This window comes from Lichenostomus cassidix, unplaced genomic scaffold (assembly GCF_008360975.1).
Source record: "Lichenostomus cassidix isolate B80296 unplaced genomic scaffold, HeHo_3.0 HiC_scaffold_852, whole genome shotgun sequence".
NCBI classification, from domain to species: domain Eukaryota; kingdom Metazoa; phylum Chordata; class Aves; order Passeriformes; family Meliphagidae; genus Lichenostomus; species Lichenostomus cassidix.
Window position 1 is genome coordinate 56276 of NW_028148026.1, and position 16589 is coordinate 72864.

The 16589-nt window shown below is 59.7% G+C and overlaps 2 protein-coding genes across 2 annotated transcripts in view; one reads left to right on the forward strand and one right to left on the reverse strand.

Annotated features, from left to right (window-relative positions):
* The window catches only part of LOC146420291 (low affinity immunoglobulin gamma Fc region receptor III-like), a 111768-nt gene that overhangs the window by 22053 nt on the left and 73126 nt on the right, over positions 1–16589 (forward strand). The gene's annotated exons all lie outside the window — the stretch shown is intronic.
* Positions 8952–11442, reverse strand: LOC146420294 (uncharacterized). Its single transcript, XM_085048375.1, has 3 exons — positions 10720–11442; positions 10547–10633; positions 8952–10117 (listed from the first exon to the last, which is right to left on the reverse strand). Exons 1-3 carry the CDS (start codon positions 11162–11164, stop codon positions 9972–9974), a joined length of 678 nt encoding a protein of 225 aa, XP_084904501.1. The 5' UTR covers positions 11165–11442; the 3' UTR covers positions 8952–9971.

Genomic DNA, 16589 nt, shown 5'->3' on the forward strand with positions numbered 1-16589 from the left:
TTTCCTCTGGTCGCAGCCGAAAAGCAAAGAGCAGCCTCTCCTCCCAGCGTCCGAACCACGAGAGAGCGTTCCAAGGGCCGGCTCTTCCCTTACCCTGCCCTGCCCAAGCACACCTTTTGTCTTTTACAAAAGACTTGATGGCTCTAAACATTCAACTATTTGTTGAAGTTGTAGGGTCCGGAGGGGTCCGGCCGTCTTAGTCCCAATGGCTTCCGGGGCTTCGGGAGACCTTGGAGGCCTCACCTGGGCCCAAGCTCTCAGCCCTCCCGGCTGTTCAGCTCTGTCCCAGAGGCGGCTACGGTCAGCCTCAGTGTTCCCAGGCTCGCTCCTTGGAGCGGCAGGGACCATGCGGCGGAGGCGGGTGCCTGCCGGGCAGGAACCCCGTGGAGTCGCTGGTCACTTCCCGTGATAAAGAGAGTACGACGAGATGAGAGTCACCAGTGCGCAGTTTATTAAAGGAGAAGCAGCGCGGGGGAGGCACACTGGGGGCTCTCGGGTGGGGCGGTCCACGCAGCTACCGGGTGCAGAGCATGGCAGGGCTGGGGTCGCGGCCACACCACGCCGAGAGAACAAAGGGAGGGGGTTTTTAGGGGGAAATACGGGGTTTCCCGGGGAGGAACAACAGGGGCGGAGCCAACGGGGCTCCGGGACAACATGAGGGACAAGCGGGGGAGCAAATGAAATATAACTAGGGAGGGGATTACAAGCAACTCATGGGGGAAGCCCGGCAACAGAACATTCTAGTGAGGCAAGCAGCGGGGGCGGTGCTAGGGGCGGGGAAGCGAACTTTAAACCAATAAACTTAGGAAAAACTTTCCAGGGGAGGGAGAGAGCGGTTTACGGCCCGGCCTCCTCCGAGTCCCAGGCGATGGTATCCTCGGCAGCGTCCCCGTGGATTACGCCGACCGCCGGCCTCGGGGACTCGGGATCCGCAGCATCGGGCCGCCGCACCCCCACACCAATTGATCATTTTGTCACCGTCCCCAAGCTGCAAAAATCCTGCAAATCCCGCAAGGATGTGCTCGACAGCCTGACCTGGACCCTCCTCCTTCCCGAGCTGAACAAAGCTGAACAAACAAACCCCATTTCTCTCGGTTTAATCAAAAAGCTGCCTTTTGGGTCCTATAACAGGAAAAAGAGTCCTGTGCCCCGCTGGCACTGTTAGAGTGAATGGGGAGCCCTGGAGAGCACTGGGAGCACTGGGAGCACTGGGACTACTGGAACAGGGAGCTCTGGTGGCTCAGGGCATCCCCCCATGGGAGCCGCCCCACTCGGGGCCACTACCCTGGGCAGGGCGGGAACCTATGGGAGCCGGGGGAGGGGGACACACACGGGGGGTGCCCACGGGAGGGGATCTCCAGTGTCTCCAGTGTCCCCAGCACCCCCAGTGCCCCCAGTGCCTCCCAGTGTCACAGCACGTTCCCGTAGATGGCACCGGGGTCCCGCTGTCTCCCGTGGGGTCCCGGCAGCTCCGCGTAGGTCACCTGGGGGGATGTGGCGCAGGGTGGCCCTGCGAGAGACACCAGTTGGGGCCACTCAGGTGGCAGGTGACACCCGTGGGTGACGTGTCTCTGTCCCTGTCTCCTGACCCTGTTCCTGTCCCCAATACCCAGACTCACCCCCTGCCCTTGCGGCGCTCACAACCTGGGTGTAAAGAACCTCCTCCTCCGGGGGGGCTGGGGGGACCCTGCGGGGAGAAGGGGGTGTGTGTGGGGGTGGGGGGTTGTGGGGGTGGGGATAAAAGGGGGTTATGGCTGCAGACCACACTCACGTGTCCTGGGGCTTCCTGGTGGCTACAAAGGAAAGAGAGGAAAGGGGCTGACAATGAGGTCCCTGAAACCCCTGAAACCCCTGAAACCCCGTGGGACCCCTGACTCCCTCCAGGATCCCCGAGCATCCCTGATGCCCTGCAGAAGCCCTGAACAGCCCCAGTCACCCTGACCCTTGAGCCCCAAACCCGGCAGGGATGAAGACCCTCCAAACTGCCCCAGGACCCCTGACAGAACCCCAAACATCCCAACACCTCCCCAAACCTCACACGACTCCAAGCTGAACTCAATGGGGGCTGCGACACTTTCCCCCGCCAAGTCTGGGGCTGTGAGTTCCACCCCACTACCCCACCCAACATGGGGGCTTCCCACCCTCCTCAGGACCCGCATCCAATTTTTACCCACCCACACAGTGCCACCAGCGCCAGCCCACGATGACACCCAGGAGAAGAACCAGGAAGAGGAGGGAACCACCAACCCCTGCAGCAGCTGCTGAGGACAGAAAGAGATACACTGGGGTCACCTGGAACCCCCAGTATGTTTCACCTCCCACGACCCCATATGACCGCACCTGTGACCTGTCCCACTGGTGCCACCTCCAGGGCCAGCTCTGGGCTGAGTGCCCAGAACACATGGTGCTCATCCAGCTTGCTGGTGGCCATGCACTGGTAGGTGCCAGAATGTCCCACATCAATGTCCCCAAGCTCCAGGACAGGACCCTGGGCCACCTCCTTCCCGTTGTACAGCCAGGTGAAGTTGACAGGTGCTGAGCCCACCTGCACTGAGCAGCGCAGGGTCACGGGGTCACCTGCGCGCACCTGGAGTGCCGGGGGGTCAGGGGTGATGGTGGCATTGGCCACGGGCACTGCGGGGACAGAGACGGGGCTGAGGGTGGGGGAGGGGCTGGCATCAGGTGTGGGATTGGTGTGATGGGGGCGATGGGGCAGAGGGGGGATGGGTGGAATTGGGGATGCTGTCAGTGGGATTTCCCCCAGCCCTATAGTCCCACTCACCCAGGATGGTGACATTCAGTGTGGGGGTCTCAGCCATGATGCCCCCATCACTCACACGGCACCTGTAGTGGCCCCATATCATTGTCCCCCAACCTTACTCATCTCTAGGCGGGGGTCAGTGTCCAGTGGTGTGGCCAAGCCCTCCCGGTGCCAGGAGAAGGACAGGGGACCTGTCCCCACGGCCACCGCGCAGCTCAGCACCAGGCAGTCACCCAGTGCCACTCGTCCACTGGGGGGCTGCAGGGACACAGGGACACCCCTGAGAGCGGAACCCCTGCAGGATGGGGACACCAGGGGGCGGTGAATGACTTCGGGAAGGGGGATCAGAGAGAAGTGGGGGAACCCAGTGAGGAAGACATGGGCTAGGCTTGGAAAATGATGGAAGGGAGGGATGGGGGGGATTCAGGGAGGAGATGTCTGGAGAAGGATGATGGGACCAGAGGGAGGTGTCTGGGGACCCAGACGGTGATGGGAGGACCAGGGGGGCATGGGGGAACCTCGAAGGCAGGTGGTGGACACAGGAAGGGGAGAGGGGATCCAGTGAAGGGTGAGGGATCTGGGAAAGGACACAGAAAGATACGAAGTGACCTGAGTAGTCATGGGGACACCCAGGCAGAGCTGGGGTACCCGGGGAGGCTGTGGGGGTTGCCGTGCCCATCCCCGCACTCACTGCGCACCGTGATGCGGAGCCGGGCGCTGCTCTTCTGCACGGCCCCCCCCTCGGAGCGCACCTCGCAGCTGTAACTGCCCGAGTGGGAGACCCCCACGGCGGGCAGCAGGAGCTGCGGGGACCCCTGCGGGCCCCCCAGCAACTGCCCGTCCCGGTAGAAGAGGTGCAGGATGGGGGCTCGGGGCCGCAGGGGGCTGGGGGTGCTGAGGCAGCTGAGATTCAGGGGGGACCCCTCGGTGGGCTCGGGGAGACCCTCCAGCTCCAGCACCGGCACCGAGAAGAGCTCTGGGAAGGAGATGGGGGGGAGATTGGGACTGTGATTTCGTGTCTGCCAATGAGACACTGTGGGAGTTTTGGATTGTTCAGTATTGGGGTCTCAGAGTAGGTTGTGCTGGATGTGGGGGTGTCAGGCTATCAGGTGTGGCTTTGGGGCTGCTCACCGTGCACTGTCACTGTCTCCGGCTCTGACTTCTTCCACAGTATATTCCCGATGCCCACCCATCCTCCACACTGGTAGCTGCCACTGTGGTGCAGCTGCAGGGGGGACAGGGACAGCTCGGTCCCATGGAGAGGCCCTTCCAGCTCTTTGTCCTCACGGTAGAAGAGAACTCCAGTGACCGACATGTCCCTCCAGACGCGGCAGTGCAGTGTCACTGTGTCCCCCTCCAGCAGCACCCTCACTGGCACCTGCAGCACCAGCCAGTCTGTGGGACAAGGGGGGTCCTGTCACAGCAGGGGGCTCCAGGGGGCACTGAGGGGTGCAAGGCCACCCAGAGCCCTCAGAGGCCTCAGGGGGAGCACCATTCCCATCTTACCCCTCACCATTTAAGACTCTCACAGAGGGGCTGAGCCAAGTGCTGGGTCTGTCACATCTGTAGGTGCCAATCTCAGTGACAGTGAGGTGGTTGGATCCCTTCTGCCACCAACGACTCCCATCCTTGTACCAGGTAGTGGCACCGGGGGGCCCCAAGCCTTGGCAGGTCAGTGTCACCTTGTCCCACAGCACTGCTGGTGTCCAGGGGGGATCCACAAGGAGCTGGGTGGTCTGGGCACCTGTGGGTGACAGGGGACACCAGACTGCCAGGGCCGGCACAGGGCTGGGGACAGCAGGGGAGGGACATGGCATCTCCCCAAGGACTCACCAGCGAGGCTGAGGGTCTGGGCTGTAAGGGAGAGGGAAGAGGGGCTGGGTGGGGGTGGCCCCATGGGGACAGCAGCACCAGGGGACAGGTTGTAGGGGCTGTCCCCACACTGGCCCTGCAGGGACAACCTTGTGGCACAGAGGTCTCATGGATGGAGACATTTGGCCACCCCAGGCTGAGGCAGGACATGGGGACACTGTGGACACCCTGGCCATGGTGACACCACCATGATGGCACAGGTTCCCCCAACAGCCCCACGGCCCCTGTCCCCACAGCCACATCCCCATGGCCCTGTGCCCATTATTCCATTTTGATGGCACCTGTCTGCACGGCCCCTTGCTGAGCTTCCCCTTTTCCCTGTCCCCTGTACCCACAGCTGCCCCAGCCCCATGATGCCTCTCCTCAAACCTCCGTCCTCCCATTTCTCTTTCTTCATTCCTGTCCTCACAGCCACCCCACTTCCCCAGTCACACCAGTGTCCATCCCTACGAACTGGCTTTGCTGGCATTGGGGACCTCAGGGGACCCCCACAGCTCCCCTGTGCCCCCTCCTCACTGTTCTCGGCCTTACTACAGCCATCCCTGGGGCATCAGCCCTGTGCCCAGGGCACTCACCCCACAGGAGCAGTGTCACCTTCCCAGCCATCGCAGCGTCCCCGGCTGTCCGTCCAGACTGGCTGTCACACGCTGCTGCGGCCACTTGGCCCCAAGGTGGTGGCTGTACATGTGAACGGGAAGGAAGAGAGTTCATATCTCATCTCCATGTGTAGGTGGCACATTGTGGGGGCAGGGTGGTGACAGGCTGGGGACATGGTGGAACATGATGGGGACTTGATGGGGACATGGTGTTCCCAGGCGTGGGGGGCTCAGGGGATGTGGGGAGCTCAGGATGGGTGTCCCAGGGCAATGGGGGTCCAGGGAATGGAGGTCCTGAGGAGGAGGACTCACAGGGAATGACTGTCTGGGGATTGGGGGTCCCCATGCAGGGGGGTTCAAGGATGGGGGTCCCAGGGGAACATGGTAACCATGGATTGGAGTCATGACGTGTGGGTCCCAGGGACAGGGGTGTGGGGGGAAATTGGGGGACCCTAGGTAATAGGGGATCCTTGGGAAATGGGGGCCCATTGGATGAAGGGAATGGCGGTCCTGGGCACTGGGAATGCTGTTATGGTGGTGCCAGGGAGGTGGAACGTAAAGAATGGGGGTCTTATTTTTGGGTTCCCAGGGCAATGGGGGTCCCAGGGATGGGCAGTGTCTGGGTGGGCATGTGGATTGAGGTCCTTCACTGGGTGACTCAGATTTTGGGGTGACCCAGGGCACAACAAAGCCCCCCAGTTTGGGGAGCACCTCATCAGGATACTGAGGGTCTCTGATGTACTCCAGGGATGAGCTGTTTCCCGCCCACTGAGGTTTTTTCCTTTTTCCACTTCTTTTTTTTTTTCCTTATTTTCCCCATTTTAACTCTACCGTCCCCCACCACCTCAGTCCCTGGCTCAGCAATCCTAGGGAGCAGCTGAGCAGGGAAGGGGTTGGGGAGACCCCAGGGAGGGGGAAAAGGAACTGGGGAGCTGGAGCAGGGAGCAGTGGGGAGGCTGTGGGGGCTGTGGGGGATGGGGGTGTCCGGCTGTGTCCCCAACACTTTCACTTTCCGGCAGCAGAAGGAAGAGGCTGTTTGTGCTCAGAGTCTGATGGCGTGGGTGGGTTCAGCCCTGTTGGGGCTGTTTTTCTGGGGGTGACACATCCAGGGGGGATCCAGTCCAGGGGGCGACACATCCTGGCCAAAGGGGTCCTGCCCTGTGCGACGGCAGTTCCTGGAGTGTAGCTGCACATTCCTGGGGTCCTGCCTGTCCCAGGGGTGGCACAACCTGGGGACCCTTGTACATCCAAGTGTGGGGCTCAGCCACGGCACAGCCCCACTGCACAGGGATGGGCATTGGCCAGCCCTGCTCTGGCCAGCCCCAGGGGCAGCCAGCACCTGAAGCTCCCACCTGTCCCCTTGGCCCCCTTGGCTTTGATTCTCACAGCTTTAGAGCTGCTCAAAGGTGTGAATTGTGTGGGGGAAAAAGGCCTGGCTGTGGTTTGCTCAGCCCTGCAAGAAGCACAAAAACCAATTGGAGCTCAAGCAGTGGCTCTGCGAGGGCCTTTGATGGTTTTCAGAGCAGGGCTGGGTGGAAACCAACCGTGCAGGGGCAGCTGTGAGGGAACCAGTCTGGAAATGCAGCAATTGATCATTTTTTCCCTCTGGCCGAGGGACTGAGAGAGCCCCAGAACTCCTGCAAAGACAACAACAATCTGCTCAACAACCTGATCTGGACCCTCCTCCTTCCTGGCTCAAACCTGCAGCTCTTTGGAATCTCCCAGAAAGAATGTTTGGGTTCTGGCTGTAGCCACCAGACATGAGGAAAAAGTGTGGAAATATTGATCAGGGGTTCCACATGTGGATCTCACGAACACAGGGGTGAGAGCAGGAGCAGAGAGTGCCAAGGCAGGGGAACTCATGGCAGGATGGAGGGGATTTACCAGGGAATCACACTCTGAGGGACACACGGACATTTCCACAGATTCCTGTGCAGTGGCCCAAGGATGGACAGAGGTGTTCCTTTTTGGGAGCAGAATCCATGGGAAGTAAATCAAGTCTCAGGGTGGGAATGAGAAAACTGGGAAGATTTCCTAAAATTGGCCCAACAAAAGCCTTCCTTGTGGGATGTGTTGCTGCCCAGCAGACAGGGAACAATCGCATGCACCTGTTGGACACTCAGGGAGATTCCACACTCTGTATTATCCACAGCAAATGCTGCTGTGGGATGCATCAATGGGCTCCTAAAGGGAATCAGAAATTCTTGTGGCTGTGGATGGAGCGTCTCTTGAAGGTTAAGATTATTTATTTATTTATTTATTTATTCCTTTCTTTCTCTCTTTCTCTCTTTCTGTCTTTCTTTCTCTCTTTCTTTCTCTCTCTCTCTCCCCCCCTCTCTCTCAGGGAATTTTTTCCCATTTGTTGCCTAAGAGATGGGAAGGAGGAGTACTTAAGAGACAAAAGATGTAGCCAGGATGGGGAGGAGGGGGAAGGGGTGCAATTTGCTGCAGTCTCTTAGCAGGGAGGTTTTCTCTTGGGAAGTGCAGAGATACGGTGAGACTTGGCTGGGGGTCAGGGGCTGGGCTCAGCCCTCTCAGCACTCTCTTGCTCTCTTGCTCTCAGGGGGATGGCAGGAGAGATGTTTGTGCTCTTGCTGCTGGGCTGTGCCTGAGGGGAGAATTCACTGCTACTGCAGACTTTTGTCCTTCACTGCTTCTCCTTACCATGGGTGAGCCTTTGCTCATAAGAGCAGCTGTTGAACTGGGATGTGTTCAACACCCAACCTCACTGGGAGCGACCCTCACCATCTGCTTGGGTGCCTCGGGGGAAACCCAGGACCCTGACCGCCTTCCCTTCTCTGGAGGGAGTTTCTCCCGGCTGCATGCAGGAGCTCAGGTGCAGCTGCTCAGCCTGGCTGTCTTCCTGCCACTGTTGTGGCAGTTTTTGCTACACTTCCACTCGACACCCTGCATCTGCCCCAGCCCCTGCGGCTCTTGCCAGGGCTTCAGAGTTTTGTCCACACTTTGTTTGCCACCCTGGGTGTGCTCAGCTCTGCTGTTCCAGCCCACTGCTCTGAGGTTCCTGCTACAGTCCAGCTCACCACCCACAGTGGCACTCAGACCAGCTGCTCCCCGTGAGTTTTGCAAAGGAAGCCATTGTCTCTCATTCTCTGTCACCTGAGCCGCCATTGCCAGGTGAAGAGGCGGCTGAGCTCGCGCCACAGCGCCCCCTGCAGCCGCGGGGGAATCATTGCACCTGCCCAGCCCAGCCGGGAGCCAACAGCGCCCCTGCTGGCTGTGACTGTAACTGCACCGAAGGGAAAAGTGCTTGACAGCTGGCAGAAGGCTGTTGGGTTTCTGGTTCTGTTTGTTGTTGCTGCCATTGTTGTTGTTTCTTTGCCTTGGTTTAACTATTCTAAACAAAAACTCTTATCCTTTTCATATATCTGAGCCTGAAAGCCCCATAATTTCAAAATTATAATAATTTGAGGAGAAGGGGGGTCATATTTTCCATCTCAGAAGGATTCCCCCCTCCTTGGCAGACACCTCTCTTTATAAACTGAGTCTTCAGTTCAGAATCCAAAATTCACCATCTGCAGGCAATGAATGGTCACCCCTAATTACAGAATTTTGCCCTGACTCCACTGTTCTACTGGGCCTCTTGTGCCTCCAATTGGAAGGGGGAGGTGCAGCAGCCCCTAGTCTTTAGGGGAAGTCCGAAATTGGAGAATGTGGTTTCTAAAGCAAGACAGAGATGAACAAAGAGACACCATTTCTCCCAGGATAACAAAAAAATTGTATTTTGGTCCCAATAACAGGGCAACGGGTCCTGTGCCCCCCTGGCACTGGGAGGGAGAATGGGCAGCACTGGACACACTGTGCAGACCCACAGGGGTTCCCCCCTACTCGTCATCAGCTCCCCAGGCAGGTTGGGCATCCATGGGGGCCATGGGGGGAAAAACACAGGTGTGGGTGCCCATGGATGGGGACATCCTGTTACTCCCAGTACCCCCAGTCCCCCCAGTGTCATGCCACATTCTCGTAGATGTCACTGAATCCTCGCAGTCACTTGCGGGGTCTCAGCAGCTCCATTGGTCACTTGTGGTTCCCGGGGAGAGGAAACACAGGGAACCCATCTGGGAGTCCTGCAAGAGACATCAGCTGGGGGAACCCTGTTAGGGGTTGGCACCCGCGGATGACTGCAGCAAGGCAGCCTCATGTTTCACGGGCGGCCACCCCACACCGCAAAGAGGGGGGCCGTCGGTGGCCGAGACACGCCGGGGGCAAACGTGGCACCGTGGCAGGCAGTGGAGCTGTTGGGGACGCAAGTCTTCATGGAGGCGCGGCAAAGAAAGAAGTGTAGGATCGCAGTCTGTGATTCCAAGGGAGTTTATGAAGGATCCACGGGCTCAGGGCAAAGGGAGAGGAAGAGGGACAGAGAAGAAGGGGTGGAGAAGGGTGAGGAACCAGAGGCTACGAACCAAGAACAAAGGGATGCAGAGGCTTAAAAGGAGAGGGAAGAGGGGAGTGGTTAGCTCCAAGGAGCCAACCAGGGAAAGCCAGAGGGGAGGAGATAAGGAGGGGAAAAGGGGGTACAACCAATGGTTTACAGCAGAGGAGGGTACAAACTCAGGAAGCAAATAATATACTCAGCTAGGGAGAGGTTTCTAGAACATGAACCATATACAGCTCGTGTTAATATGCATACCCTAAATCCTACTAGCACACTGCAATGGGTGACATGTCCCTGGTCCCTCCCCTGTACTCACCCTCTGCCTGCTTGATACTCACCACATGGGTGTTCAGCACCTCCCCCTGCTTTGGGGGGCCAGGGGCTCCAGGAGGGCCCTGCAGGGATAAAGAGGTGTGGGGTAGCAGTCTGGGGAAGGGGGGAAAGGGGAGTCATGGCCAGAGCCCCCCACTCGCCTATCCTGGGATTTCCTGGTGGCTGCAAGAAAAAGGGGGTTTGGTGTGATCTTGGGGTCCCCAGGGCATCTGATCCCCCTTGAGCACTCACTGTGCCCCAGATTCCCTCCAGGACCCCAAAGCACCACCAAGGCCTCCATAACTGCAAGCTTGGCATGCAGGGGCACTCCCCCAGGATCCCTGAAAAACCCCCAACATCCCTGTACAGTCCTACAAACAGCTCCCCAAAGACCCCAGGTGCTCCCAGTGCCACCCCAGTATTCATCAAGGCCTCTCTGGGATGGACAAGGACCCTCCGAAATGCCCCCAAGCTCACCAGGACCTCGAGCTTAGGTCACTGGTGGCTCAGTCCCACCCAGCCCAGGGGCTTTGATCACTGGCCCATTGCCCCCCAAAACTGGGGACATCCCATTGCCCTTCAGGACCCCTGTCCCCCTCCACTATCACCCACCCAGGCTGTGCCACCAATGACAGCCTCCAATGACAGCCAGGAGCAGCACCAGGAACAGGAGGGTCCTGCCGACATTCACAGCCACTGCTAGAGACAGAGGGGATACATGACACACTGGCGTCACCTGTCACCCGAGGGGTCCTGCTCACACTAGAAACCCCATGTGACCTCACCTGTGCCCAAGTGTCTCTCTGCTGTCACCTCCAGGGCCAGCTCTGGGCTTAGCGCCCGGAACACACGGTGCTCATCCAGCTGGTTGGTGGCCATGCACTGGTAGGCGCCAGAATGTCCCACATCGATGTCCCCAAGCTCCAGGAGGGGACCCTGGGCCACCTCGTGCCCATTGTGCAGCCAGGTGAAGGTGACAGGTGCTGAGCCCACCTGCACCAAGCAGCGCAGGGTCACGGGGTCACCTGTGTGCACCTGGAGTGCCGGGGGGCCAGGGGTGATGGTGGCATTGGCAACGGGCACCGCGGGGACAGAGACGGGGCTGAGGCTGGGGGAGGGGCTGGAACATGTCATGGGGGGAGGGGATGGGTGTGGGATGGGTGGAATTGGGGATGCTGTGGGTGGGGTCACCCCGAGCCCAAGGGTCCCGCTCACCCGAGACAGTGACATTCAGTGCAGAGCTATCAGCCACACTATCTCTGTGGCTATTTCGGCACGAGTAGTGATCGCTGTCCTTGTCCCCAGCCTTGCTCAGCTGCAGGCGGGGACCAGTGCCCAGCAGTGCTGGGAGAAGGACAGGGGACCTGTTCCTGTGCCCACTGCACAGCTCAACACCAGGTGGTCACCCAGTGCCACCTGTTCCCCGGGAGTCTGCACCGACAGGGACACCCCAGACAGTGTGACCCCTGTGGGGGAACACCAGTGGGATGGGGAACACAGGGAGAGGAAGGAAGTGGAGGGAGATTGGAGAAGAGTGGAGGCGACCCCAGTGAGGGGGAAAGGGACCCACGAAGAGGTACATGGATGTGGTGGTGCATGGTACCAGCTCAGGAACTGCTGGGGACCCGAGTGGTTCCAGTACAGCAGGGCTTCACTGGTGGGAAACATCCTAGTCTGAGTAACATGATAAATCCCTCCCCAAATTATGTAAATCTCCCTGGCTGTAACCTAACCCCTGACTCATCCCTCCCTTCTCCCATTGGTTGCAGTGTTCCCCCCGCCTCCTCTCCCCTGATCCCAGGTGATCCCTATATCTAGGGACACGTGGAGTTCCTTTTTCTCTTTCACCCTGGAACCCTCTGGTATAAACGTCTGGAATATCCGGCTGATTGAGCCTCTGGATTCTTTGTCTCTGGTAACGCATGAGCTATCCGGCTCTCTGGGTGAGTGAGAATCTGTGCCTTACACCGGCACGGGTGTGAGAAGGGTCTTTCTGTACAGCAGCAGAGCAGTGCTGGCTGGAGTGATCTCTCGACAGCCTTAGAGACACTTTCGGTAAAGGCAGAGGCCTGATTTCCACCCCTCCTCCCCTTCTGCCTTACATGGACCCGATGACTATGGAGAGACAGCAGTGAGTGACTGGGGGGAGAGGTGTAAATAGGCAGATAGGAAAGGAAGAGCAGAGGATGGTGTGAGGACATGGGAAGGGATGAGGGTTATTGGTGAGAGATGGGGACACAGAGACATTGATATGGGACCCAGGGAGGCTGTCGGGGTTGCCGTGCCCATCCCCGCACTCACTGCGCACCGTGACGCGGAGCCGGGCTCTGCTCTTCCGCACGGCCCCTCCCTTGGAGCGCACCTCGCAGCTGTAACTGCCCTAGTGGGAGACCCTCACAGCGGCCAGCAGGAGCTGCGGGGACCCCTGCGGGCCCCCCAGCAACTGCCCGTCCCGGTAGAAGAGGTGCAGGAGGGGGGCTCGGGGCCGCAGGGGGCTGGGGGTGCTGAGGCAGCTGAGAGTCAGGGGGGATCCCTCGGTGGGCTCGGGGAGACCCTCCAGCTCCAGCACCGGCACCGAGAAGAGCTCTGGGAAGGAGATGGGAGTGGAGATGATGATCCCGAGTGTGCTGGGGACAGGCTGTGGGGTGCCGAGCTGTGGGGCTGTCAGGGTTTCAGGGTGCTCACCGTGCACTGTCACTGTCACCGGCTTCAACTGCTCCAACACCAGTGACATTGCGATGCTCACCAAGCCTCTGCAGTGGCAGTGACCACTGTGGTGAAGCTCCAGGGGGGACAGGGACAGCTTGGTCCCATGGATAGATGTCCCTAGTTCCTCCTCCTCGCGGTAGAAGGACACCGAGGTGACAGGGGAGTTCTCCCTGACCCGGCAGCGCAGTGTCACCATTTCCCCCTCCAGCAGCGGCTGCACTGGCACCTGGAGAACCAGCCAGTGTGGGGACAAGTGGGGACACATCACACCGGCATGTCCCGATGGCACCTGGAAGCCCTCACTCTGTCACCACCAACACCCCAGTGGTCCCCAGTTCCAGCAGGGAACTCCCTTCACCCTGGGATGCTCTGGGATGTCCCCATGTGCAGGAGATGGGCTCTGGTCACACCAGGGAGGTGACCCAGGAAGCAGAGCTCACCCAGAGCCCTCAGGGTCCCCGCAGGTGCCAGGCTGGGGACACAAATCCTCCTCACCATTTAAGACCCTCACGGAGGGGCTGAACCCAGTGCCAGGTCTGTAACATGTGTAGGTGCCACTCCAATAGACAATCAAGTGGTCAGCTGCATTCTGCCACCAGAGATGCCCATCCTTGTACCAGGTGGTGTCACCAGATGTCCCCGAGCCTGGCAGGTCAGTGTCACTCTGTCCCACAACACTGCTGGTGTCCAGGAGGGTTCCACGAGGAGCTGGGTGGTCTGAGCACCTGCAGGTGACAGGGGACAACAGCCTGCCAAGGCCAGCAAAGAGCTGGGGACAGCAGGATGGGGACATGGCATCTGCCTGAGGACTCACCGGCGAGGCTGAGGGTCTGGGCTGGAAGGGAGAAGGGAGAGGGCTGGGTGAGGGTGGCACCAAGGGGACAGTGGCACCCGGGAGGTGTAGTGTGGCATTGTCCCCAGATTGTCCCTGTGAGGACAGAGTGACATGGTGTCGGAGTTTAGGGAAGGCCTGGAATTTTTCTCCATCACTGTTACTAAGCAACAAATAGTTGGGTGTTTAGAGCCATCAAGTCTTTTGTAAAAGACAAATGGTGTGCTTGGGCAGGGCAGGGTAAGCGAAGACCTGGCCCTTGGAACGCTCTCTCTCATGGTTCAGAAGCTGAGAGGAGAGGCTGCTCTTTGCTTTTCAGCTGCGACCAGAGGAAATCCAACTGTGCCCTGTTTTTTTTCTTTTCCTGGCTGAGTGAGCTTTGATTCAACCTTTTTTTCCCACTGGGAAGTGCACATTTCATTTTCTTGCTGCATTTTCTTGCAGCAGCTGCCGGGAGAGTCCGGCTGCCTCTGCCGCCTGCCCCCGCCCTCTGCTGCACGAGACCGCGGCGTCTGCTGTGACTGCAGAAATCCTTGCTACCTCGCTAGCTAGCCGGGAGAGAGCCAGCTCCTACCCTCTGCTGCCCTGCTTTTTGCCGCTCCGAGCTTCCCTGCCTGTTTTTTCAGCCTGCCCACCATTACCACCTGCGTGAGGCTGACCTGACCCTGCGCCACAGCACCACCTGCAGCCGCTCAGGAGTCATCGCACTTGCCCTGCCCGGCCGGGAGCTCAACAGTGCCCCTGCTGCTTGCAACCGTGATTACACCACACGGGAAAAATCTCGGCGGCTCACAAGTCATCTGCCATTGGTTTCTGGTTCTAGTTGTGGTTGCTATTATTGTTATTGCTTGTTTATAGATACTAGTAAAGAACTGATATTCCTTTTCCCATACCTTTGCCTGAAAGCCCTTGATTTTCAAAATTAAAATAATTCGGAGGGAGGGCCGAATCACATTCTCTGTCCTAAGGAAGGGTTCAACCTCTCTTGGCAGACACCTGTCTTTCAAACCAAGACACATGGATGTCTCGGGGACGGGGACACCACCGTCACCCCGTGCTCAGGCAGGACATGGGGACAGTGTGGACACTCCAGACATGAGGACACCATGGCCACCCCGTGCTGGCACAGGTCACCCCCACCAGCCCCACAGCACCTGTCCCCATATCCCATCCCAACGGTCCTTGTCCCCTTGTTCCCTTGTCCCTGTCCCTGTCCCCACAGCTGCCCCAGCCCCATGGTGCCTCCCCACTCCCCCATTACTGTCCCCACCTTTCTGTCCCCTCTCTCCTGTCCCCACTGCCAGCCCACTACCCCAGTCACCCAGCCCGCGACCCCCAAGGGGGCTGGGTTGGGATTAGGGTAGGGAGGACTCAATCCCTGAGCACCGTCAAGGGCAAAACGGACTCGATTTGGGGCAAATAATTGCATTTATTATCCATCAAAACGGAAAACAAGAAGTAAAATAAACCTGAAAAACTCCTTCCCCCCACCCGTCCCTCCTGAGTCGGGGGCTTCTCCAGAGCTGCGGGGTGTCCCTCGTGTCCCCCAGGGTGTCCCTCGTGTCCCTCGGGGTGTCCCCAGCACCCCCCGCCAGCTCCGGCCATTTCGGGTCAAGCTGCGCTGGTCCCACGTGGGTTTTCCCAAATCCGTGGGGCTCAGAGGGACAGAGAGGTGGTGGCCACAGGCAGGGAGGGGACAGGGCCAGCTGCCGGCAGTTCCTGATGGCCACGGGGAGGGGACAGGGCCAAATGCCGGCAGCTAGGGAGTGGATGGGAAAGCCTCTGGGGATACTGGGAGCACTGGGATGGGAAAGAGACCCCACATGGGACCTCCACACTGGTGGCCACCCCCTGTGTCCCACGGGAGCCGGAGGGGGACACACACGAGGGGTGCCCCGGGGAGGGGATCTCCAGTGCCCCCAGTGTCCACAGTGCCTCCAGTGTCCCCAGTGTCACAGCGCATTGCCATAGTTGTCACCAGAGTCCTGCTGTCGCCCGTGGGGTCCCGGCAGCTCCGCGTAGGTCACCTGGGGGGATGTGGCGCGGGGTGGCCCTGCGAGAGACACCAGTTGGGGCCAGCCAGGTGGGAAGTGACACCTGTGGTTGACGTGTCCCTGTCCCCGTCCCTGTCCCCGTCCCTGTCCCTGTCCCCGTCCCCGTCCCTGTCCCCGTCCCTGTCCCTGTCCCCGTCCCCGTCCCTGTCCCTGTCCCTGTCCCTGTCCCTGTCCCTGTCCCTGTCCCCAACACCCGTACTCACCCTCTGCCCTCGCGGTGCTCACGACCTGGGTGTAAAGCACCTCCCCATCCTCTGGGGGGGCCGAGGGGACCCTGCGGGGATAAAGGGGTGGCTGTGGCTGTGGCGTTGTGGGGGTGGGGATAAAAGGGGGTCAGGACTGCAGCCCCCCACTCACCTGTCCTGGGGCTTCCTGGTGGCTGCAAAAGAAAGAGGAGTGGGGTTGACAATGAGGTCCCTGGGGCCACTGAAACCTCCCAGGACCCTTGATTGCCCCCGGGCCTCCTAAGCATCCCTGAACCCCCAAAACCCCTGAACCACCCCAAAGCTCAAGATCCCCTGAGCGCCCAGAGCTCCCAAATATGGCAGAAAGGGGAGCCCTCCCAATTCCCGCAGGACCCCAGAAAAAACCCAAAATCCCAACACCACCTCAAACCCCACAGGAGCCTAGCTAAGGTCACTGGGGGCTCAGCTCCACCCAAGGAAGAGGCTGTGGGTGCTGCCACATCGCTCTCCCACTCTGGGGGGCTTCCCACCCCTGCCCATCCCCCAGTGCCACCCACCCGTGCGGTGCCACCAGCGCCAGCCCAGGATGGCAGCCAGGAGCAGAACCAGGAGCAACAGGGAACCACCAATGCCTGCGGCCACTGCTGGGGACAGAGAAGGACACATTGAGGTCACAAAGAACCTCAAAGGTCCTGCACTCCCCGTGACCCCATGTGACCCCCACCTGTGACACCTGTGCCCCAGTGTCCCCGCAGTGTCACCTCAAGGGCCAGCTCTGGGCTGAGTACCCGGAACACACGGTGCTCATCCAGCTGGTTGGTGGCCACGCACTGGTAGGTGCCAGAATGTCCCACATCGACGTCCCCAAGCTCCAG

Coding starts and splice junctions, on each gene's coding strand:
- LOC146420294 (XM_085048375.1), bottom strand. CDS start 11,164: ATGTCACTGTCTCGGGTGAGCGGGACCCTTGGGCTCGGGGTGACCCCA. Junction 10,634..10,719: donor AGAGAGACACTTGGGCACAG/GTGAGGTCACAT, acceptor CTCTGTCTCTAG/CAGTGGCTGTGAATGTCGGC. Junction 10,118..10,546: donor TCATTGGTGGCACAGCCTGG/GTGGGTGATAGT, acceptor TTTTTCTTGCAG/CCACCAGGAAATCCCAGGAT.